We start from the raw sequence: 20102 nt of genomic DNA, 5'->3' as shown, positions 1-20102 counted from the left end.
AGAAGCAAGACTCTGTGAGGAGAGGTTGAGAAGAGGTCTGGTGTTAGTGTATCGAAGCAGAGGGCAGCCACGCTGGTCTCCACTTGGGGACACCTGATAGCCCTCTGATAGGTGCCTGCTTGAATTTCATCCCATGGTGGGTAGAGGCCCATCTGACAGCATTTGCTCAGAGGTTATTCTAGAAAAATTCAAGATGACTTAGTGCTGAGCAAACCCTGAGGTGGGAAAACCAATCTGGAGACTCTGGCAGTGTCCCAGACGTGACACGACGAAGCCCTGACCAAGGTCATCTCCGGAGAAGCAGAAAGGAGAGATCCGAGGGAGACGCCATGGAAAGGTTTCCCGAGGAGTGGCAGGTGAGCAGAGGGCAAGCAGGGACGGCAAGGAACACAAGAAGGAATGCGAAGGAGCCAGGTGATGCTGAGATTTGTGATGACTAGAAAGCTGTGTTAGCAGTAACTCGGCATGGAAACGTGGCAAGCAGCTGGGGTAGAGGGGTGGCTGGGGGTGGGGAGGAGAGGAGTTCATTTTCCAAATGCTTTGGGTAATGCAAGAGAGCACAAGCATTCAAAGCTGAGCTGAGTTAAATGTTAAAGCATTAGGGAAAATTGAATTTTCCCAATTTGAAACAATTATACTCTGAAATTGCTAAACCTTCCATAGAAAAGAAAACACTGCACAAAAATAACTTATTTCACTCCCAGAGAAAAAAAGGCAAGGTTAGATAAACAAATGAAAAAAAAAATACATTAGGTTTGCAAGGGCAGAAGCCGGTTGGCCACAACTGAGGTCCAGGTGTGAGCTCGGTCTTGCCCGGCTGGGGAGGAGGGGACGTATGAAAGTGGTCAAGCCCAGCTGTGGTCCTGCAATCCAGCCTGCGGGGGGGGGGGGGGGGGGGGGCGGGAACCCCAGAAAGGGTGGAGACCTGCCCTTGAGCAAGGGTGCAGGAGCACAGCCTTCCCCGCCTGTGGAACCGAGGCTTGTGGCTTGACGCGGGAGCCGGCTCCTCCCAAGGCGGTGGAGCGCAAAGCCCAAAACAGGCATAGTCCCGCTACTGAGTGTGGGCACGCAGTCCTGCCGGCCTGTAGAGCGGGCCATCCCACTAACGGGCTCCTCCTGCAGGGGCGGGGCAAAAACCCCGAATCAGGTGGAGACCCACAGCTGAGCAAAGGTGCTCACCCCCGCCCTCAGGGCCGAGCATAATGCCACCCGCAGGGGCAGGGCGAAAGCTGAGGCTTGTACACCGAGCACGTGGTCACAGCCACTCCCGTGAAGGAGAGGCGGAAACCACAGCAACAGCCCCTGTGGGCAGGCACCAGCAACACCCATACCTGATGCCCTAGGTGGCAGCAGCAGAGGGGGTGGCAGGCCTGCAGACAGACCATACCAAGGGAACACAGAGGCCACACCCAGGGGACGTCTGATAAGGGGTTAATAACCAAAATTTATAAAGAATTTGTAAAACTCAATACCAGGAAGACAAACAATCCAATCAAAAAATGGGCAAAAGAAATGAATAGACACTTCTCCAAAGAGGACATACAGATGGCCAATAGGCATATGAAAAAATGCTCAACATCACTAATCATTAGAGAAATGCAAATTAAAACCACAATGAGATATCAGCTCACACCAGTCAGAATGGTGCTCATCAACAAAACAACACAGAATAAGTGCTGGTGAGGATGTGGAGAAAAGGGAACCCTCCTGCACTGCTGGTGGGAATGCAGACTGGTGCAGCCACTGTGGAAAACAGTATGGAGATTCCTCAAGAAATTAAAAATCGAACTTTCTTTTGACCCAGCTATCCCACTTTTAGGGATGTACCACAAGAACACCATAGCACTGTTTCAAAAGAAGAAATGCACCCCCATGTTTATGGCAGTATTGTTCACAATAGCAAAGATCTGAAAACAGCCCAAGTCAGTGGATGAGTGGATTAAAAAGCTTTGGTACATATATACTATGGAATACTACTCAGCCATAAGAAATGATGACATCGGATCATTTACAACAACATGGATGGACCTTGAAAACATTATACTGAGCAAAATAAATCAGAAAAAACTAAGAACTATATGATTCCATACATAGGTGGAACATAAAAATGAGACTCAGAGTCATGGACAAGAGTGCGGGGGTTACAGGGTGGGGGGGGAGTAGAGGGAGGGTGTTGGGGGAGGGGAGGGGCACAAAGAAAACCAGTTAGAAGGTGACGGAAGACAATTGGACTTTAGGTGATGGGAATGCAGCATAATCAAATGTCAAAATAACCTAGAAATGTTTTCTCTAAACATATGTACTCTGATTTATTAATGTCACCCCATTAAAATTAATTTAAAAAGATATAAAACAAAAAAATAAATAAATACATTAGAATTATGGGTAACATTTTTGAAAGAGTTGCATTTCCTCTTCAATGCATACAGTAAGCACCAGTAGGCTCATAAACTACTGCCTACATACATCCTCCAAACTGAGGCCTTCAACCCTGCTATGATGCACAGAAAATGACAGATCATCCCTGACTGGTTGGCTCAATGGTAGAGCATCAGTTGGCTCAGTGGTAAAGCATCAGCCCAGCGTGTGGATGTCCTGGGTTTGATTCCCGGTAAGGGCATAGAGGAGAAGTGACCATCTTTTCCTCCCTTCTGCTCCCCCTTCCTTCTCTCTCTTCCTTTCCCACAGCCATGGCTAGATTGGTTCAAGTGTATCAGCCTGGGTGCTGCAAATGGCTCTGGAGCCTCTGACTCAGGTGCTAAAAATAGCTGAGTTGCAAACATGGCCCCAGATGGGCAGAGCATCAGCCCAAGACAGGGGTTGCCAGGTGGATCCCGGTCAGGGCACATGTGGGAGTCTATCTCTCCATCTTTCATTTAAATAAAAATAAATAAATAAATAATGTCAGAGCTGCACGTTCTCTTTAGAAGGTATCTGCTTCTATATAAAACTACCACATGGTTCAAATAGTCTCCCAAAGTGAACCTGCACTAACAGCCAGCCTGGCAGACCCTTTCTGGCCAGGTAGCACACCAGCACATCTCAGTAAACGTGGCCAAGTGACCACGAATGTGAACTGACGGAGTCCCCGTGATTTAACGTGCTCCTGTCGGAAGGCTCTGTGCCCAGTTCAATAAACAGGACTTTGAAAGAGGCCACAACTGACATTGGATGAGGCAAGTGTTAAGTGCTGTTGAAAAGGAGGCTGCAGAAGGGTAGAGTGAGAGCTGAATTTCTTTGCTGCTAAAACCACAGACTGAGTAGGAAAAAAATCAGCCAAATAACTGAATTCACTAAAATTGAACAGTTCTGGGGCATGGGGTTGGAGACAGTTATAGGAATTCCTGGGCTCTTGACGCCTAGTCAGATGCTGTGATCTGTGTCTGCTGACCTTCTGACCCCCAGCGCCTTGTCCTAGCAGCAGAAGGCCAACGGAGGACAAAGGACAACTTCATGTCTATTCATAACATTTGGTCTTGGTGGCTCTATTTTGCAGATGCTTGTTAAAAGGTGTACTGTGCAAGTCTTTAGAGAAAGGAAAACTATTTTCTTATGAAAGCCACGGTTAATGATGACTAATTTTGTCTGGTTCACAGAGGGCTGTTGGAAGGCAGGCAGGCTTCTCCCTGACGACTTAACCTCTCCAGACTACAGAAGTAAGGCTGTTGTCAGAACTAACTGAAGTCTGAGCAGCAACATAAGTTATTGCCCAAACAGGAGCTCATGTGAGAGTGGGCAGGACTGCTCTCAGTAATAACACTAGGACAGGGGCAGGGTCGCTTCCTTCTATGCACCAGCATCCAGAGGAACCCGTGCAGCTGTTATCTATGGACAATACTTGCACCACTTTAATCAATGTCTGTTGTAGGCCCTTGCATTTGGTGCCCTGTTCTATTCTTTGCCTGCCATGTGGGACCTCATGCCCCAGGCTGTGCCCCTGCCCCTCGTCCCGTGGGCCCTCCTGTGAGCTTCTTCCAGCATGTCCACAACTCTGCACCCTGCCACCGAGGGCCAGTCTGGTCCACTCTCCTGCACACAGGCCCTGAAGCTTCTTCCCAGAAGGACCCAGAGTCCCACTTCTGTGAACTGAGAGGCTGGACGTGACAAGCGCACCTTCTTTCAGCCCCACTTGTCCTTTGCTATAACTCACAGGGCTGCTTTGGTCCTGAAGGGTCACCTAATCAGAGCTTCGTCCCCTGGGTGAACTTGTCCTAGCCCTCAGCAGTGAGAGACCTACAAAGTATAATAAAAATCTGGGGAGACAAAAATACTTCTTCAGAAGGGCCCGCAGGGAGAGGAGACCAGAGAGTCACGGCCACATCGAAAGGAAGGAGGATGCAACCACTTAGGAGAAAGGGCGTGTGGCTGCTAACCAGGGAAATGCCCACTAGAACGTCTCCCCTTCTCAGGACAAAGAATGTCAGGCAAAGCCAGTTACGGCAGACCCTAGTTGAGGCACGCCCCCAACGTGCTAGCTGCCAGCCCTTTCTGAAGCCACAGTTCTGTGTGCTTCTTGATCACCTAAACAAAGGGTTTCTTTGCTCGCCTATCTCCTTGCTGCTGAGCATGCTGCCACCTACCCCATTTCTCCCCCTGGCGCTCATCCCTGATGGCAAACCAGAGGGGAGGGTGAGGCAGAGAAAGGGTGGGAGAGAGAGGAAGCCAGCCCCTCCCCACCTGGCTCCCTGGCCCTAGGACCAGTCTCCTAAACCGGTGGGGGAGGCCGAAGGTGGAATGGAGAGGGAAAGGAGGAAGTAACCAGGTTACTTCAGGGAGGCTGTGTGAGCTGTCCCCCAGGTGTCCCAGAAGAGGAGTCACATTCAGATGGGGCTGAACTAGACAAGGTCCCTAAGAGTCTATGCTCTTCCCACCTGTCTCTGGGGAGTCTGCCCCCTCTTTCTGTTTGCTTTGCTGAGCTGTCTGGTGAACATTCTCCCAACTGCAGTCCTGGGAAAGAAGCTGAGATAGTGCAGTGTGTGAAAGAGTGTGTGTGTGTGTGTGTGTGTGTGTGTGTGTGTGAGAGAGAGAGAGAGAGAGAGAGAGATGCGGAAGGGGAGGCGTGGCAGGGGAGGTGTGTGGAAGGGCAAACCCTGCTTCTCTACAGTTCCTCCATCTCACTTTCCCTACCTGGTCACCTGCATCCCCGGACCCTGCCCACTCCCTTCGCTCTAGCATGGCCCCACACGACTCCTGACTCAGTGCTCATGCCTCCTTCGTAGTGCAGCTGACACCACGAGGGGCTGGAAGAGAAGTCCAAGTCTGTTCTTGACCAGTCAAGTTAGAGCTGAGTGGACTCCACAGACACCAAGTCATCCACACTGGTAGAAGGGAACACGCATTAATTTCACTATTCCCCATCATTCTGTACGTAACTTAGATATAGTATGTGTTAACTACCACTGCTGGCTCAGGGAACAGACTGAGAAGCTGAGGCTGGAACCCTGCACAGGGCACCTGCCTCTCTGTGCTCGGCTTCCTCAGGGGGCTGATAATGAAACCAACCTCGTAGGGGTGTGCTGACCATGAAAAGAGCTAATGTATGAATAAATGATACTTTGCATAGTGCTTGGCACGTAAGTGCTCACATCTGTTCTGTATTATTATTATGATGATGATGATGACTTCATGGGACTAATATCTAAAATAATTTCTTAAAAACAAGTCACTATATACTTCTAGGCTCATCTCCCTGCTGTATATACATTATGCTTATTTCACAGAACTAATTGCTATTCCCTCATTGATTCAAACACAAATGCCTACTTTAGGTCAGGTGCTGTCCTCAGTGCTGGGGTACAGCTGTGAGTAGAGCAGACACATGTCCCTGTCTACAACTGTGAAGCTCACATTGAGCATGTGTGCCCTTCCTGCCTCTGTGCCTGCACGCTGTGGCCCAAAACACTCACGGTCCTTCCTGTTCTGGGAAACTCCTATTTGTTTGCTAGCACAGTGTTTGCAAGGGCTTCTCTAATGCTCACCACGCAGGACAAAGGACCTCCTTTCCTACAAAACACTGCGTATTGCTGTTATGAAGTCATTATAAAGAATTAAATTTTTCAGCGTGGCCATCTACATTAGCCTGTGAACCCACCGTTGAGACCAGAGTGCACATCAGGCATCCTTGTAACATTGGCAAGACAGGCCTAGACTGGGCCCTCAAAGGTTGGTGACTGATATTCTTTTTTTTTTTTTTTAATATATTTATTTATTTATTTATTCATTTTTTGAGAGGAGAGAGGGAGAGAGAGAGACAGAGAGGGAGAGAGAAGAGAGAGAGACAGAGAGAAGGGGGGAGGAGCTGGAAGCATCAACTCCCATATGTGCCTTGACCAGGCAAGCCCAGGGTTTCGAACCAGCGACTTCAGCATTTCCAGGTCGACGCTTTATCCACTGTGCCACCACAGGTCAGGCGACTGATATTCTTATAATTTATACGCTTTTATGTCCATCCCTCTCTTATGCTTTCACGGTCAAAGGACCATATCATACTTATCTCTGTCGCCCATCTCTCGAGCAAAAATGATGTTCAATAAATACTTGTTAAACGAAGAAATACATTAACAAATGCATTTGTCTTTTTCTGTAATATGAAAAAACTCACCATCAGTGTGACTGTGGAAGACCAGCCAGAATTAGAGAAAAGACTGACAAGAATATTTTCCAACAAGTTTAGCTTTTCACCTTCAAGTATGTACTCAGTCATGTACTGAGTTAATCTGAACCAAACTCAAACACGGTTTCTAAACCCAATTGTTACTACTGAATAAAGTGGATTCATCTGTGATTAGCAATTCCAATTACAGAGAATCACTTGCTTTTCACAGGTTTGCGTTTACAAACATAGGTCAGTTCTCCTGACCAGGCTGATGAGCGGGTCTCCAGGGCTCCCAGGCACACCGCTGCAGCCTGGGAGCACGCCCCACAGCTGCCCCTCTGGCGTCTGTTCTAGGAGCGCTCTGTGGTGGGCCAGCTTATCTGTGGTTTTTAAAAAGATGAGCAGAGAGTTGACAGCCACTGGGTTAAGCATTCCTCCACTACAAATTCTTTTTCCAAGATCAGGTCAAGATGCATTTCAGTTCCATATGAACAGACCTTCACCGAGTTTATAAAGATGAAGTGAGTAGAGATATGGGGCCCTTTTCATGTCCTTTATGGAAGGCGCAACAGGAACCAGAGGCACTGGTCACTAACACTGACCATGGATGGGCCCGTGATGAGTCTGGTAGCATTTGGCGTGCCAGAGGTAAGGCCATGGCTCCGACAGCCAGGACTCTGCCATCTTGGGGTCTACAAACAATCCCCAAATATGTACACACATGTAAATGAGGTCAGTCCAGGCACTGATAAGTGCGATGGAGAAGACAGCATGGATTACTAGAAGAGATTCGTGGAGGAAGAGGGTTGGTGGTGATAAGGATGCTGTATCAGGCAGGGTAGTGAAGGGAGGGTTCACTGGGAAGAGGTTGAGTAGAGGTCTGAATGACAGAAAAGAAGAAGGTAGTTGGGAGCAGATCTGGGGGAGTGATAGTCCAAGTAGAAGAAATATCAAGTGCAACGTCCAGAGGCAGGGAATGGGCTTGGTGTGTCTGAGGGACAGAAAGGAGGCCTGAGGGGTTGGAGAGATTTTTTGTTTGTTTGTTTTTCTGATTATTTTTAGCGAGCGAGAGACAAGACAGACAGACAGACAGATAGGAAAGGAGAGAGATGAGAAGTATCAACTCGTGGTTACGGCACCTTGATGCTTCTCATATGTGCCTTGACCAATGGGGGGGGGTCTTTAGCCGATCCAGTGACCCCTTGCTCAAGTCAGTGACCCCATGCTCAAGTGAGCTACCTTGGGCTTCAAGCCAGCGACCTTGGGCTTCAAGCCAGTGACCTTTGGGCTCAAGCCAAAGACCAAAGGGTCATGTCTACATGTCTATGATCCCATGCTCAAGTCAGTGACCCCAAGCTCAAACTGGTGAGTCCGTGCTCAAGCCAGTGGCCTCGGGGTTTTCAATCTGGGTCCTCAGCATCCTAGGCCAATGCTCTATCCATTGAGCCACCACCCAGTCAGGCTGAGGGGTTGGAGAGTTTTAAATGTAAAACGAAGTGGGGGAAAGATGAGGTCAGGAAGGAAGGTGGGCTAGCTTAGGTTTAGTCTTGAGGACTGTGGTAGGGAGTCTAGATCAATTTTCATTGCAATGGAAAGTCACAGGAGGGCTTTAAAAAGAGGAATGGCTTTTACCATCCTTCTGGCTACTGGAGTTTGGAGGGGCTGAAGGGGAACTACGGGGGCAGGCGGATCTCACTGACCAGGGGAGCAGGAGAGTGGCTTGAACTGGGGCATGGGTGATAGAGCTGGCAAGCAGCACCTGCATTTGGGACAGATTCTGAGGCAGAGTGGACAGGCTTTTGCTGATGGATTGAATGTGTGGGGTGAGAGAAATTTAGTGACCTTGACCCCCAGTGTCCTTACCAAAGACCTTGAGGTGAATGGATGCGTCCTGTTCCCCAGCCTTGTTCTCGGCGATGCAGACATACTCAGCCTCATCATTCTTGTCCACCTTCCTGATGGTCAGCTCTGAGCTGTCATCACTGAAGAAGTATTTCTCGTCCTCCTCATCCTCTATTTGCTCCCCATCCCTACGGGGTGCAGAAAAGCAAGGAACTATGACTTTGACCACAGAGGTAAGACGCTTCTTTTTCATTTGTTTCCATATACAATGCAGCCCGAGCCTACGGGAAAGACTCAGTCTTCACAGAAAGTCAGGACATCAAATTGTATTCCTCCCCCCAAACCTCTGGTTCTGCCCCAGGGCTGTGAGCTGCACCCGCAGACACACTGAGCAGGGCTTCCAAGGCCATGCTCTCTGCCGCAGAAGGGGAAGGAATCCAGTGCGTGAGACAAGACTGCTGTAAAGAAGAGGCCATTCTGCTCCGGGCGCTGGCAACATCCTAAGCGGTCTATTCCCGCTCGGCTGCAGTGCCAACATGGAGCAGACCGAAAGTGGCCCCCTTCTTCGCTAGCCCCTGATAAGAGGCAGGGGCCCATGTCTTACTTTGTCCAGCTCATGGTGGGCTCCGGGAAGCCTTCAGCATCGCACACCAGGGTGACGGACTGGCCGAGGTTGGCGGTAGCATTCACTATGTTTTGCCTGGCCTGGACGGTGGGTGGCACTGGAGGAGACAAGGGCAGTCAGGGATGATTGTGAAAACTTGGGAAAACCCAGTGGCCTGGAGAAGAAGCACTTAGATCAAAGGGTCACAGCCTGGGGGAGGGGTCAGGAGTCCTGGGCAGCTGCAGAGTTAGTGTGAGGGGTCAGCATTCAGGCATGTGCTAAATAATTATCATAAACTAAGTAACTAATTCACCCCAAACACGTTAATATTTTCTAAAAATACACAGGAGTGGGCAAAAGTATGTTTACAGGGGTGAGCACATGAAACACACAGTTGATTCTTGTAGTATCATGCATTTATTTATGACTGTGTTTATTGTTATTATTATTAACCTGCATTGGCCAAACCCCTGTATAACAGTATTGTTTCTCAGTAATATAGGTAAAGAAGCTATATGAATGCATTTTACTAATTTTGAAGAGATAATTTATAGTAGCTATTTATCATCATATATTTTCTCAGTGCATATTCAATTTACAACTAGCATTATTGGTGGAACTTGGATGTTCAAAAGGGAACTCTTCGTACTGAGAAAAGTTGCAATTCCTGATTCTCGTGGTTATTAATATGACTTTGCAATGCATCAGCTCATCGGAGGGACTTTGCTCTGGGAATGTCATAAGAGATCCTCTGCACAAACTGTTTCAGCAAAGGAATGAGAGGGGGAGAGTTTGCCAAAAGTATATATCAATAGCCAAAACAATCTGACCATGATTTACTTAATTTTCTTAGTTGCTGACATTACCGTTTCCTATAAACATCTTGTAAATGTCAGATTGATTCTACAAGTGTGTTTATTTGACATTGCAAATTAAGATTAATAAACTCATAGACCATGATTCTGACTATTCTAAGGCCTGAATTGATTGTAAGGTTTTTTTTGAACACTGAACCACAGGACTAACTTCACAATATGGTTACATCAAGGACAATGAAGGGTGAATAAGAATTTATTAGTAAGCATGGGGAAAGTTTCTAGTGCACCAAGACAATGAAGGACATTCAAGAATGACACTAAAAGTCCCCGTAATTGAGGGAGACCCAAAAGGAAAATATGTCAAAAAAACCCCAAAAACAAACCAATGACAAAAACAAAACCACCAAGCCAGAGGCAATAACAGGACATAGGAAGGGTTCAGCTGAGATGATGAGTCTATATTTTATACACCAAGGAAGATGTTAAAGAGAATGACTTGAAGGACGAGGGTTGTAGCAATGTATAGAGTAGGAAGAATGGATGTTCTCACCATTCACAATGACCTCAATGTCCTTGAAGTTGATCTCCCCCCGTGCCAGGATCCTGCCCTCACAGCGGTAAGTGCCCTCATCAGTTTTCTTGATGTTCCGAATCTGCAGGTAGTTGTTGGACAGGACTATGAATCGGACTAGAAGAGACAAGAGGCAGGTTCATCCAAGGGTCAGTGAGAGAAATTTTGTCTGTAGGCAGATCACTGAACCTGTCCTATTTCCTAGCTTCAGTCTTATGGGATTGGGCCTCAAGCTGAAATAAGGGAAGGTGTCCCTGGCTCAGACAGAGCCAAGAGCAAAAAAGTCTGTGGTATATTTGTCTTTATCTTTGGAGAAAAAGTCAAAGTCAAGTACTGTACAAGTTCCAGACATTCAAGACCTGGAAACTGCATGTGGTTCTGGGACCCTGGAATCAGAGTTTGGGTCAAATGTCTGAGAAGCTTGCAGAGGTGGAAATCCATGGGGACTTGGTGGCCCAGGACAAATTGGCTACCAGGGAATTCAGGTCTCACCATCTTTTTTCAGGATGACATCTCGGCCTTTGTGTTTCCAGATGATGGTTGGGGGCAGGGAGCTGACCACATCACACACGATCACAGCATCTTCCCCCTCCCGGAACTCCTGGGGGGTTGGCGCATTCTTAAACATGAGCTTCTCTGGAAGCAGAGAGGGATAATAGTGAGGGAACATGGCTGGTTCTCCCACAAGATCCCTTTCCACTGGGCCACCTTGCCTGGACCTGAGCTGCAGGCAACATTCAATCCATATATACAGTGGTACAGAGAGGGTGCCCCCCAGCACGTAGTCAAAGATGCCAGGTAGAGCGGCTGCCACAAGGGAAGGAGTGTCTTTACCATACATCCCCTGCCATGTGGGATGATGGTGCCATTGAGACACCAGGTATAGGTAGAGTGAACTGGTGAAACACCTGTTCTCCTATGAATAGGAGGAGTCCTCACCTTTCTCTGCCTCCCACTTTGGTACTCCAACCCCAACTTTCCCACAGAGAGAATTTTAAAGAACAGAACAGAAGAAAAGCAATAGTGACAATAAATACAGTGTCAGTCAATGTCATTCTATTGGCTGTCACACTGGCCAATGGTACAGATGCATGCTAAATGTAATGAGATGCCCCCGTCACGTCAGGGTTCAGTGGCAACTGGAGCTGCTCATTCTGAATGGTACAGAGTGTTCAAACAACATCCCTCCACCACACCCCAGAAAGCCAGTGGACTCTACTACCAGCAGGGGAGAGTAAAATCAAAAGGGACCTTGAATTGTACAGTAGTCAGTCAACACTTGGGGAAGGGAGAGGAGCACCCAGATAGCTCTCTTGGAACTGAGTCATTTGAGTTTAGAAAACAGAGGCCAGTGGGAGGTTGCTTTGACCAGCATGAACCTGGGCTGGGAGTCCTGAGTTAGCCAAAGATCTTTTAAGAGCATATCAGAGCTCTTAGCTCAATTCAGAAAAGACTTAGGGTGAAGAAAGGAGGGAAGAAGCCTTGTCAAGCCCTCACTGGTCCCCCACTGCCATCCCACTGTCTGCTGCCTTCATGTCCTTCTGGCCAAGGATGAGGACAGGGATGTAGAAGCAGAAGGAGGAGGCTCTCTTACGGAAGATCTTCACGTTGACCGTGGCCTCTGACTCACTGCCATCCTCGCCAGTGACCACGCACTTGTAAATACCGGCGTCATCGATGTCGGCATTGTAGATGGTGAGGGTGGAGGAAGAGTCATCATTCCACACCACCGAGATCCGCTGCTGGTTCGGGGTGAGCTTTTCTCCATTGGGAGAGAACCAGGAGATGTCTTTATCTTTTGCATCCCCTGCCACTAAAGAAGAAGAGGTTATTGTCAAACTACAGAAGTTGAAAAGACAAAGTCCCCTACAGGGTGACAGTAGGTTCTCAGTAAGAGCCAGCGAACAAGAGACCATTAGGCTTGGTGATCAGGGAGGTTTGACCATTTTTACATGACAGCATCACTCTGGCTTCTGTGCTTAATTGTGATATACGTAACACCACTGAATGGTGTCTGGGAAAAACTCAACAACCACATGTGCCAATATTTCTCATAGCAGCGCTATTCTTAAGGAAGGAAGAGAAATTTGTTGAGGACCTGCTGTAACCCATAGCCACTAAGCTAGGGGTTACAGCCTCACAGAATGGGGCTGGGGGGCGGGCAAAGGGGGTCAGTATATCTGGGATCTGAGCTCAAGGGCCTCACCGGTTTGAGCCAAGTGATCAGTCGGTGTTCAAAGGCTTTGATTATGGGTTCCTGAGTGACAGATGAGGACTTGGCTCATCTAGGAGTGTGACTCCAACTACCTTTATTTTAGCATTTGCCTTCCCATACTGGTGTGACTGTCACTGCAGCACCTCTTGCCACAGACAGACAGATTCACCCCCTTCAATGCTGTGAAGGTGTCCAGAACCACCAGGGTGTCCTTCCCCTCCAGCACCTCGGAAGGCAGCTGTTGCTGCTTAGCTGTCTCAGACACTGAGCCTGAATGACGGCCCATGGATCCGGTGATGTGGCCCAGCCCTGCCTCTCTGCACAGCGTCCCTCCTCCCCCTAACCCGCACCACCCAGCCGTGCACAGATATTTAGTATGGAGATGAAGCAGTCTTTCTTGCAGGGCCCGCCATGTTTTCAATAAATAGCACTATCTGCAAGAGGTGCTGTGGGCTCCTTGTCTGCACCTCCAGGTCACATAAATTGCTGTGATGAAGGCCAAGCTGAAGTGAGCATGCCCATGGCCACTGCCACCCTATACATGCAAGTCATGAGAGAGTCTTAAGGCCCCTCCCTGCTCCAAGCTCCTTGCTAAGTGTCACAGTTTATACCCAGCTCAGCTCTTTTCTGGCCCTCTCATGTACAAGATCGCAGTTGTGTCCCTTTACAGAGAATTCAAAGCCTAATTTGAAGCCTTATCCTCCACAGGACATTGCCTGGTAATTATCAGAGCTGTGGAGATGGGACCTCATTTCTAAAGAAAACACAAGGACACCAGGTCTGACAAAATCCTGGAGCTCCAGTGGGGTCAATGGGATGGAACACTGGTGTTCACAACGGGCCTGAAAACCAGGGCACGCATCCTCACAGCCAGAGATGCCAGTACTCCATTTTCTTCCCGGCAAGTTTTCAAACTTGGATCTGATCTTCCTGTTCTGGGGGATCCTGAGGAAAAGCCCTACGCTTCACCACTGAAGCAAGGCTTCTGTTCTCCACTGTCATTTACAGTACTCTGGACATGTACCAAGCAGAGGGTCAGGACGACTCACTATTTTGGGAGCCGTGCTGACGTTCCTGGTAATATCCCTAGAGCTCCTTCATCACCAAGTATCAGTCTAGATGATACATTTCACTGAGAGGGAACAGAAGAGGGCCTGAGAGCTTCTCAGGTCACACTGCGGACCCTGCAGCAAAGCTCTGTGGGGGGCAGTGTCCTGAAATGCAATGGGGCCTTGGGCACTTGCCTTGGCATAAGAAGAACTTGGACTCTCCAACACTGATTTCCCCTTGGCTAGGAACAATATCCACCTGCAGAGAAACTGGAAAAGAAAGGGTTCAGCTTTTAAATACACATTCCTGAAACCAAGAGCTTTCATTCCAAATGGGGGTCTCCTTGCTTACTTTAAGAAAGAATGAAGGGAGATGGCTGTTTGGGTTTCTTTCTTTTTTTTTTCCCCTGTATTTTTCTGAAGCCGGAAACGGGGAGAGACAGTCAGACAGACACCCGCATGCGCCCGACTGGGATCCACCCGGCACGCCCACCAGGGGGCGATGCTCTGCCCCTCTGGGGCATCGCTCTGTTGCGACCAGAGCCACTCTAGTGCCTGGGGCAGAGGCCAAGGAGCCATCCCCAGCGCCTGGGCCATCTTTGCTCCAGTGGAGCCTCAGCTACGGGAGGGGAAGAGAGAGACAGAGAGGAAGGAGAGGGGGAGGGGTGGAGAAGCAGATGGGCGCTTCTCCTGTGTGCCCTGGCCGGGAATCGAACCCGGGACTTCTGCACACCAGGCCGACGCTCTACCACTGAGCCAACCGGCTAGGGCCTGTTTGGGTTTCTTAATTTTTATTTTTTTTAAGTAAGAGGAGGGGAGATAGTGAAGCAGAGTCCCACATGTGTCCCAACCAGGATCCACCAGGCAACTCCATTGAGGGCCAATGCTTGAGTACTGGGCTATTTTTAGCCTCTGTTGGGCAGATAAAGTTATTTTTTTCTCACTCTTACTGTTAAAGATGGCTGCTGCTCTCACGTGGTGATGTTCTCACATTATACAGCTAGTTGCCCTTCTTGCTTGGGATGGGCGTGGTTATGCTAATGTGTGTTGGGGGAGGGCTTTCACACCAAAAGGTTTTAAAAGGTGGAGCTAGGAGGCCATTTTGGAAGAGAATGGCCATGTTCTTGTAGGGAGGAGCAGCCCGTGCTGGAGCAGGGCAGGGAAGCCACCTGGAGGAGGCAGTCCAAATGGCGGAATGGGGAAGGAGAAGCCAGTTTGTGGAGGAGAAGGAGCTGGGGAACAGAGGTGAATAAGACTGGTGAGGTAGAAGCCTTTGATTCTAGGAAAACTTGGATGAGTCAGTAGTTTTGTGAGTACTGAATGAGTGGGTTTTGGAGCCCAGTGTGTGTATTTTCTTGCCCGTCTGGTACAAGCTAGAATAAATGAAAATAGATCACCAGTTTTCAGCTCAATTGTTTCTCTATGATCTGTCTGAATCAAACCTGAACCTGCTTTTTAGCCAGGCAGCTTTGATGGCAGCCTTGAATACTGGCTATACAGTGCCTGAGGCTGATGTACTCCAGTGGAGCTTTCTCAGTGCCCAGGGACACACTTGACCCAAATGAACCACTGACTGCAGTAGGGGAAGAGGGAGAAAGGGGAAGAGGGCGGGGAGAGAAGCAGATGGTCGTTTCTCTTGTATTCCCTTACTGGGAATTGAACCCGTAACATTCATATGTCAGGCCAATGCTCTATTCACTGAGCACTGACCAGGGCCTGTTTGGGTTTTTAAAAATGGTCACCACCGAAGAACCCACAGGTCCTCAGGTCAAATCTAGGAGTGGACGTGGTAAGACCACTCCCTGTGGCACTGCTCTCTTCTATCAGATAGTAGACAGTTCCCTGGGAGACCTGGGATGGCCCCTGAACTAAATGTTTCTGACCCTTGAGAAGGCTGTGGTCCTACTCCAATCAGCAGCACTTCTGAGAGTTACAGAAATAGCTACTTTTGGAAATCCCTTTGAAGTGTCCCCACAGCCGTGTTAAGCCTGGTCTCCTGCCAACCTGCCGGGCCACTATGCTTAGTAACTGTGGAGAAGGATTCCATGTGACAATCCAAATAGATCTGGAAGCAGGGGATGCCAAAGGCTCACCTTCCCCCGTGACTATAGGACAAATACACCTCTTTCCATAACAGGTGCCGGCATCAAAACATCATCACCCCAGTTACTCAGACCCCCTTCTGAAATACAGTAGTCTGTGCCCTGCTGGGTTCCCTGTGTCCGTGGCTACATGCATGGGATTTTCACTTGAATATCCACATGTTCTGTCATGTCACTCCACTGACAAGACAAAATACGTCACACTGATCTCATAGATTCCTGTATTCATTCGGGTTCTTGTTTACCTGCTCCGAACAGATAACCATTCGTCATGAAAACACAGCTTTAGGCAGAAAAGCAATGTTTTTATTCATTGGGATTCAACTCCCTCTGCCTCTTTTCCTCTTAGGTGAAGTAAATCTGAAAGCCAGACATTAATAGACGTTTGGTTCAATGCACGTAGCTTCGTAAAGCCGATTGGAAGGAGGAGGGGCCTGGTCAAAACAAGCTGGGTAAGGGAGACTCCGTGAGCCCTTCCTTAGAACAGCCATTTTCTCCTCACAGCAGAATGTAAGGAATGCTGGTTGCCATGGTGACTGACTTGCAGGCAGAGCTGCGCAGGTCTCTGGCTGCTCATCTGATGAAGGGACCACAGTTGTGCTGGATCAGAGGCGCCCGAGGGGGGGCTACAAAGGGGGGAGTGGGAGGCTGAGGGAAAGAGAGGGCTTGGGGGAGAAAGGAATCAGAAAAGGAAGGAGCTGGGGTCAGGGGGAGGGAGAGGGCTCAGGGTTCAGGATGGAGAAGATGCTGGACGCTCCACAGTGAGATAAGAGTTGGGGAACTCAGAGACTTCTTTCTGAGTGCTGGTTTGGAAGAAACATTATGGTGATGGAGGGCGGCAGCAGACTTCTCCCTCACTTGGTAAGCTGCAGATTACTCATGTAGAGGGCTCAGGCTGGATCTTCCCAAGAGCCATGAAGAGTCTTCCCCATGTCCCCTGCATGTTGCCCACAGCTGCAATGGGACTCAACGCCAGATGAGGGCCAAGGCATCCATGCCACCCGTGTGACTGGGGTGGCTACTTCTCCCACCTCTCCTCCTGAGGGAGCCCCAAGGAGTCTCAGCCATCCCATGCCCCACCTCCTCATTTTCCAGATGAGAAAAACCAGGCAAAGTGACTTCCTTAAGGTCATTTCTAGTTAGGGCCAGGGTGGCCCCAGAGCCCAGGCTACCTGGTTTCAGCTAAGAATTTTTTCTGCCTCTGCAAAGTGAAGACACAATGTGCTTATGCAGGTCAATAAACAATCTGACCTTCAAATACACCATCTCCTAACAGACCAGCGTGAGCCCCCAGCCAATGGAGCCATCGGATCTGGGGAGCACAAGGTCTTACAGAGTGGGTGTCAGTGCCATCCACCTTAGGGTCAACCAGGCCCTTTCCTACCCTTTCTGCGGCTCACGTTCCAAGGTACCTGGGGCCTGTGAAGCCTAGAAGCTGGGCTTGGCCTCCCATCCCCTAAGCAACGGCCCTTCCTGGAGTTTGCTGGGGCGTCCTTCAGAGAACTCGAGGCATGTTTGTGCTTGGGGGTCCACTGGCTCATGAGCTGGGCGTTCGAGCCAGCTTCAACATATGGATCCTGTTACTCTCCCAGAATGCTAACTGTTTTGAGAAGGGGATTCTTATTCCAAGCGAAAAAGCAGCCTTCACATCTCAGCTCTTTTCAAACAGAACATGACCCTCCAGGGGCAGCAGAACAGGGTGAGGTTGAAGAGTTTTCGTACCCACATGTGGCCAGTATCTGTCTCTGGGCCGCAGAGAGAAGTGAGAAACAAGAATTTTAAAGGAATTCCCACGTAACCAGATCCTATGCATGCCTTTATCACCACGAACTTTTTTTTTTTTTTAAGAAGAGAGATTCCATTTGGATCCCTGACCTTTTGCACACGTGAAAAAGCGAGATTCCTCCCTCAGAATAGCAGAGTCAAAGCTGGGCTCAAGGAACCCCCAACTCTGAACATCAGAGCACAAGGGCGGGTTATTCTTCCCCAGATGCCAAACCTGACATTACTCGGTTTAATAACGGTACATGGCAGTCCTGCTCCAAACTACAAACTCCTCCCCACCACCACCATGTCCTTTCTTACCCTGTTGGCTCTTTCAGAGTTTCCAATAAAGATTATTTTTTTCTTTTCTTTTTGATTTTCTTTTTCTTTTTTTATTTTTAGTGAGAGGAGGGGAGGCAGAGCCAGATTCCCACATGTGCCCCAACTGGGATCCAGCCAGCAAGCCCACTAGGGGACAATGCTCTACCCATCTGGGGCCCTTGTTCTGTTGCAACTGGAGCCATCTGCAGTGCCCAGGGCCAACTCGCTCTAATTGAGCCTTGGCTGCAGGAGGGGAGGAGAAGAGAGAGACAGAGGGAGAGAGAGAAGAAGGAGAGACATGGAGAAGCAGATAGGTGCTTCTCCTATGTGCCCTGACTGGGAATTGAACCTGGGACTTCCACATGCAGGCCTGAAGTTTTACCACTAAGCCAACCGGCCAGGGCCCAATAAAGATTCTTGATGTGCGTCTGCTTCCAGTTGCACAGCTCAGTGAAATTTCCTAGTCAGGCATGACTTATGCGTTAAAGAAACTTAGGAAACTTTCCTCTCAGAAAAGCATCTCACCTCCTACTTTGCATTAATATTGCATGTTATCTGCATCATCTCTGATGCATCTAAAGATACATCTTTATAAACGTAGGTGTCCCCACCTGGAAAGGACCCAGGGGTAGGGCCAGGAGCCCCTCCCCTGTGTGTTCCCATTGTCCTTCCATAGGACTGCTCCCCTAGGGCCTCCTGTAGCCCCTGCACCCTTGTTTTACAAAAGACACTTCCTTATGTAATCTGACGCTCACAATAGTTCTGCATGATAAAACTAAAAAAAAAAAAGATGTTTCCATTCTACAAAAGATGAACTTAGAGCTCAGAGAAATGAAAGAACTTGTCTAGGGAAACTCAGCTAATGAGTTTCTTTTCTGATTCACCTACTTCACTCAATGGGTGTTACTCTTCCTTCCCCTGCACTCCACAACTACCTGAAACCTCCTGTTGGCCACCCAACAGGCTCGTTATGATCTACAAGTTACCATTTGCTTTCTTTCCAAAGAGCAGAGATCTTACAGTCAAGCTGTTGCCGTCATTTCTGTCCTGGTTAACGGTAGCTGGCTTCTTTGCTCACCTAACGTCACAGCATTGTGACCTCCCTGTTACAAGCGGGGACTGGAGGCTTAGAGCCACAGGTAATGGTAATGGTGGAGTCGAGATTCAAACCCAGGTTGAGTGGACACCAAAGGCCCTGCCATCTCCCTGACACGATCTTATCCCTTGTGAATAGACAGGACAAAGCATCTCTTGAGAATGGAATAATCCCCCTTCCTTTGTCTCATTTAGAAAAGCAAAATAACGCTGTAGGAGACTTACATGTTTTAAAATGCGTTTTCCATTTAAACGCCTTTTTAAACTATCATTCTATATTCTGAAAGAATGCCAACCCATTTATTAGCAAACAGCTTCAGGTGTAGACAGGCGTTTTGTAACTCCTCATCCCCTAGCAAGAAGCAAGCTAGCAAGTCTTAGTTGCCAAAGAAAAGGGAATTAACATTTCAGTTGGTAGGAGATGCTAAGGCACTTATCTGAATGGCGGGAACGTTACTGGAGGCAAAGCAGGAGAGAAACATTATTCTGATTTTAAAAGCCAGTGCATAGATTTCATTGGAGTCAGCAATTTCTTGTACTTTTAATTTTGTTGGCCTTCTGTTTGGATGCTAATGTTCTTGCAGAGGTGGGAATGAGAGTGAACCCAGGGCTCTCCCGGGATAACTGAAAAGACACAGGCTGCTGAGCAAGATGGAGATCCCAGGCCCAGGATGGGCACACCCAAGGAAGATGTCCTGACCACCAATTTAAGAGATGGGCGAATTACAGAGGATTAATTTGATCAGAGAGTATGCATCAGATGAACGACTATTTTAGCACCTATTTAGTAATGGCTGAGGGTTTTTTATTGTTTTGATTTGTTTTTGTGGAAAATATATATTTTTTATAGTTTTATTTAGGCAATTAATTTTAACGGGGTGACATTGGTCAACTAGAGTAGATAGATTTAGAGAAAACATCTTCAGATCATTTTGACATTTGATTATGTTGTATGCCCATCACCCAAAGTCAAATTGTTCCCCATCACCTTTTATTTGGTTTTCTTTGTGCTCCTCCCCTCCCCCTCCCCCTCCCTCTCCTCCTTTCCCCTCCCCCTGGTAACCACTGCACTCTTATCTATGTCCATGAGTCTCAATTTTGTGTCCCACCTATGTATGGAATCATA

At 48.4% G+C, this 20102-nt stretch overlaps 1 protein-coding gene across 10 annotated transcripts in view; it reads right to left on the bottom strand.

Moving 5' to 3' along the window:
• NCAM1 (neural cell adhesion molecule 1) overlaps positions 1-20102 on the bottom strand; it is a 342200-nt gene that overhangs the window by 55128 nt on the left and 266970 nt on the right. For all 10 annotated transcript variants that reach the window (XM_066244859.1, XM_066244853.1, XM_066244876.1 and 7 more), the window contains exons 2-7: positions 13890-13964; positions 12025-12243; positions 10923-11066; positions 10410-10547; positions 9042-9159; positions 8459-8625 (exon numbers count right to left, since the gene is read on the bottom strand). In XM_066244859.1, the coding sequence (XP_066100956.1) occupies positions 8459-8625; positions 9042-9159; positions 10410-10547; positions 10923-11066; positions 12025-12243; positions 13890-13964 (861 nt within the window). The remainder of the gene's footprint in view (positions 1-8458; positions 8626-9041; positions 9160-10409; positions 10548-10922; positions 11067-12024; positions 12244-13889; positions 13965-20102) is intronic.

The sequence above is a fragment of the Saccopteryx bilineata genome, chromosome 1 (assembly GCF_036850765.1).
Source record: "Saccopteryx bilineata isolate mSacBil1 chromosome 1, mSacBil1_pri_phased_curated, whole genome shotgun sequence".
Taxonomy (NCBI): Eukaryota; Metazoa; Chordata; class Mammalia; order Chiroptera; family Emballonuridae; genus Saccopteryx; species Saccopteryx bilineata.
The sequence above is the reverse complement of the archived record's forward strand: the minus strand, read 5'-3'. Positions and strand labels throughout refer to the sequence as shown.